Below are 4,349 nucleotides of genomic sequence, written 5' to 3' on the forward strand. Positions count from 1 at the left end.
CGATGTATTTGACTTTTCGAAATTATGTGCTTCACTGTCTCAGGTCGCGGACCACCACCTGGAGCGCCTCCAGGAGCGCGAGCGCCGTCAGGTCCATATTTTATAAATATTTGCTACCGAAAGTAGTAGGTGTTGTATTTCGCCAAGCTAAGAGTCTCTATATTTTATCTTCAGGACGAGGCCCCCCACTAGAAGCACAACTGACTGCCGGTTCTCTACGAGGTCCACCCCCTGGGTTCCCAAGAGGTGAGTTTGGTTTGGTGGCTAGAATTCCGTCTCACAAAATCTTTGTCGTCCGCATGATACGCCAGGTTGAAAGTTGACTAGTTGATTGCGTATATATATGTCGCACTGCTCGATTTCTTATAACGATTGACGCTGTAGGACGAGGGCCACCCCCTGGCCCACCACCTGCGGCTTCGGTGCAAAACCTTCCACCAGGGATCTCGCCATTCGGAGCTGCCGTTCGGGACCCACCTTCAGGGATTCCACCCGGTCAAGCACCTGGTCGAGGCCTCCAGCCAGGTGCGCCACCTTCGGTATCTGCTGGCCGACCACCCTTAGGATCTCCACTAAACCGGGGAACATTAGCCGGGATGCAGTCTGGTTCTGTGCTTGGTATGCTGAAGCTGTTATTTTTACAGTCCCATTGATTCAGCATACTAGTACTTACATGTCGTTTCGCTGATACACAGTAGACGGCTCACCTCGGGGTCCACGTCCAGTAGGATCACCTACAAATTTCCGCGGCGCATCTCATGCGCCGATGAATATACCATCTGGGCAGTTATCAGCAATTGCGAGCGACCCACCGCACGGAATGGCACAAAATGGAGTTTTACGTCCACCTGGAATATCACTCGCTGGAATGGTTCCATCTCAAGGAGTGGTATTCCGAGAACCTCTAGGATCGTCACCTGGCTTACCACCACGTGGACCACCCGGGCCTCCACCTGGCTTGCCACCACGTGGACCACCCGGGCCTCCACCTGGCTTGCCGCCACGTGGACCATCCGGGCCCCCACCTGGGATGCCGCCACGTGCAGGAATGTCACCATTAGCCATGCCTCCTCGAATGCAGGGAACTCCGCCAAGAAGACCGCCGCCGGGTTACCCGCCAACATTTCGCGGTTTACATCAGGGTTCAGATATGCTAGCTTCACGGGCTCCGCCGGGGCCACCAAGCGACACTTTACCGAACCAGGTAGTACGAGGTACTGACTCAGAGCCGGGAGGTATGATGACAACGGCCTGCTCTTGTAATAATCTAAGAGTGACATTCGTCTCCCTATTTTGTCTGTTCTTGCTCCAGTCGCTTCACCTCAAGGCCAGCCTGGTATACCGCCATCGCGTGGCCCTCTCGGATTTTCAGGCGTAACGCCAAGAGGCCCGCCACTGCGGGGCCCGCTTGGTGGTCTCGCTCCTCGCTTCGGCAAGCTTGCCGTGAACATTTTGCGTGCATTTGATTTAAAAAAGTTTGGGGTTATGGACACTGCAGACCCGTACGTTAAACTCACGATTGGTACACAGGAAGTACAAACCAAGGTACAGCGAAGTGGTGGTAAGACGCCTGAGTTCAATGAAAATTTTGAATTTAACATTGCAACCGAGAAAGAGCTTGTGGTCGAAATTTGGGATGAAGAAAAGGGCGGACATGACAGGTTTATGGCTCAAGCAAAAGTGGAAATCGTGCCGTGGCTGGTTAAGGGCGGTTTTGAAGGAGTTATCAAGCTGCTCGATCGCAATGGCGGCCCTGCTGGAAAGTTGCTGATTGCTGCTAAATTTACGAAGCCAGAAGCTAGTGTATTAGGGCCTGTCAAGGCACCTCCTATGACATCCCCGGTACTCGTCAGTCCAGCGGTGGCACCGCATCCGTCAGGATCGAATGCCTTTTCTGTTCCTGGTGTGGCACTTCTGGCACCGACTGAACCGCCTCGAGATCCAAATGGCAATTTTACTGACAAAGAGATCTTGGAGGCATTTCAAGCTTTTGATCTTGATCACAACAATTACGTCGGTGCTGCTGAAATTCGCCACGTTCTTATAAACATTGGTGAATCGCCCACAGACGAAGAAGTTGATGAAATGATCAAAATGGTGGATAAGGACGGTGATGGGCAAGTAAGTTTTGGCGAGTTCTATGCCATGGTAACCAAAGGCAACCAGCCGCCACCTGGATTGGGCGTGACCACGACGGTGTCCGAAAAAGGCCCAGGTCCGACAGGTGCAACTTCAGGTGCTCAGGCCATCCAATTGCGTAATCAGCGCAAGATGGCTCTGGACGAGTTTGCACGCGACAACGGCATTCGATCAGAGAGCATCAAGATGGCTTACAAACGATTCCAAGCCACAGACAAGAATGGATCGAAACAGATCGATTACTCCGAATTTTGCGAAGTTTTGCAGGTGGATCCATCGCCGCAAAGCCAAAGAGTATTCCAGCTTTTTGACAATGACAAAGTAAGTCGAATCGACGTACGAGAATTTATGATTGCCTTGTCCAACTTCACGGGCGCGGATAAAGAGGATAAGCTTAAATTTGCTTTTCTCGTATTTGACGAAGATGGTAACGGGGTAATTACGCGGCAAGAACTCATTAAAATTCTTAAGGCAAATCACATGGCCTCTAGCGAGGGAGAGGTTGCGCGCAAAGCGGACACGATAATGTCCCAGGGTGACAAAGACGGCGACGGAGTCATTTCGTTTGATGAATTCTCCATCGTGAGCAAAAAGTTCCCGAATATTTTGTTTCCAGCCTACACTCTCAATACGACAAAATATTAAAACGACTCAGTAATTCTTGCTTTAATGATTGTTTGTCCGATTATTAAATTCTGGCTACTGTTCCTGCTAGAGTCTTTTAATAATTCTTAAACGTTTTGGACAAAAGATATCCAAAGGTTATATAACAATGAGGCAATATACTTCATATGTTTTCTTACAGTTGATTTATCAAATAACGCTCAGAATGCTGCTACTGTGTAAACTTTGTCTGACCAAGATATGACTTGTCATTTGTCTTTGTTCAAAACTCGAGCTACAATCAAGAAAACCCGATATGACCCTCGGTGATGAAGTACTATGATAGGCGACAGACCATTCAATCACTTTCAGAATGCTCCATCCATCAAAGCAGTCTGCGATTACTCCAGCCGACTCGCTTTTCGCTTAAAGGTAAATTTAGCATGGAGAAAAACATCATGCTGCTCATTGTGAATTTATCATCCGAAGCAGCAGCGTGGATTGACGATCTTACTCCAATTCATATCACATGAAACACGTCCACATGGCGCATGCCCGAGTGCAGAGTGATGCGCCTATATGAAACACAAGTACCAATACGTTCGGCTTAATATATTACATCACTGCAGAAGAACAATTCCGTGGTTTACTTGACACTGCAAATACTGCTTCCGTCGTAGGCGTACTGATGTACGTCCGAGCCCGAAGAAATTGATGTTACGTACCAAATTAAAAAAGCCTGTGAGCGAAAGAACAGAATGAAGTACATCGTTTTCTACCACATTTATTCGCTCAAACGAACGAAACCTTAGCCGAACATCAAGAAGAGTATGGTCCATTCTTGGCGATGGACGGAGGTCGGTGCAATCAATTTGATGGAGCAAATTCAAAGGAGTGCCTGTCTTTAAATGGTAATTTCAGCTTAAGCGTACCTAATGTCGGGCCCTTTGTTGGTGGGAACTTAACAGAGACAGATGCTCGAGCACCGTATCAAAACTGTTGGTGGTATTCGTATCCCAACAGCTGTTCACTACAGCCTTGGGTGCGACGAAGACGGCTAAGTGCCGCGCAAATACGCGTCAAGGACTCTGTGATATGAATACACTTCCCGACGGAATGAATGCCCATACAATTGCCGTGTGCTAGAATACATTCTCATTGACAATGTTGTCGGCATTACGAGCATGACGAACAAGGCCAACGCAGGAAACTATGTAGATCACGCTGCTTTCTGTGCAGATGGATGAGTTGAGTTTAAGACCGACGCGAATAATAAGTCTTTGATTGAAAGTGGGAGAATCCGACATCAGTACTGTCAAATTTGGAACGCAGGCAAAAGATGCTCGATGCTTACATGTTGATGGCCACAACTAGCAAAATATCATCTCAAATTGCGAGTGATGTCACCACCCACATGAAACCTCTTTCTGTCGTGTCGGACCTTGTCAAGGAAAATTCTAGTTTTAAAAAAGCGCCGATGCAACTTATGGCTGCAAGCGTGCACTATACGGCCGAATCTGCACTGTGTGCACTGCTGCTGACGATGTTAAACAAAATAGGTAGCCCGATACGCTACCCCTGCGCAAGATTGCTGCAAATGTCAGAAA

The 4,349-nt window shown here is 48.3% G+C and overlaps 2 protein-coding genes across 2 annotated transcripts; both read left to right on the top strand.

Annotated features, from left to right (window-relative positions):
- Positions 1 to 24: 24 nt before the first annotated feature.
- Positions 25 to 2,784, top strand: PHALS_01449 (calcineurin subunit; the record flags this gene model as incomplete). Its single annotated transcript, XM_024715839.1, has 5 exons — positions 25 to 91; positions 175 to 246; positions 385 to 618; positions 696 to 1,235; positions 1,313 to 2,784. 5 exons carry the CDS (start codon positions 25 to 27, stop codon positions 2,782 to 2,784), a joined length of 2,385 nt encoding a protein of 794 aa, XP_024581497.1.
- Positions 2,784 to 4,287, top strand: PHALS_14784 (uncharacterized protein). Its single transcript, XM_036407067.1, has one exon. It carries the CDS (start codon positions 3,072 to 3,074, stop codon positions 3,273 to 3,275), a length of 204 nt encoding a protein of 67 aa, XP_036263328.1. The 5' UTR covers positions 2,784 to 3,071; the 3' UTR covers positions 3,276 to 4,287.
- The last annotated feature ends 62 nt before the right edge of the window (positions 4,288 to 4,349 follow it).

This window comes from Plasmopara halstedii (genome assembly GCF_900000015.1).
Source record: "Plasmopara halstedii genome assembly, contig: Scaffold_1561, whole genome shotgun sequence".
NCBI classification, from domain to species: Eukaryota; Oomycota; class Peronosporomycetes; order Peronosporales; family Peronosporaceae; genus Plasmopara; species Plasmopara halstedii.

Bases quoted from the DNA above. Each gene is read 5' to 3' on its own strand.
- PHALS_14784 (XM_036407067.1), top strand. From the start codon at position 3,072: ATGAAGTACTATGATAGGCGACAGACCATTCAATCACTTTCAGAATGC.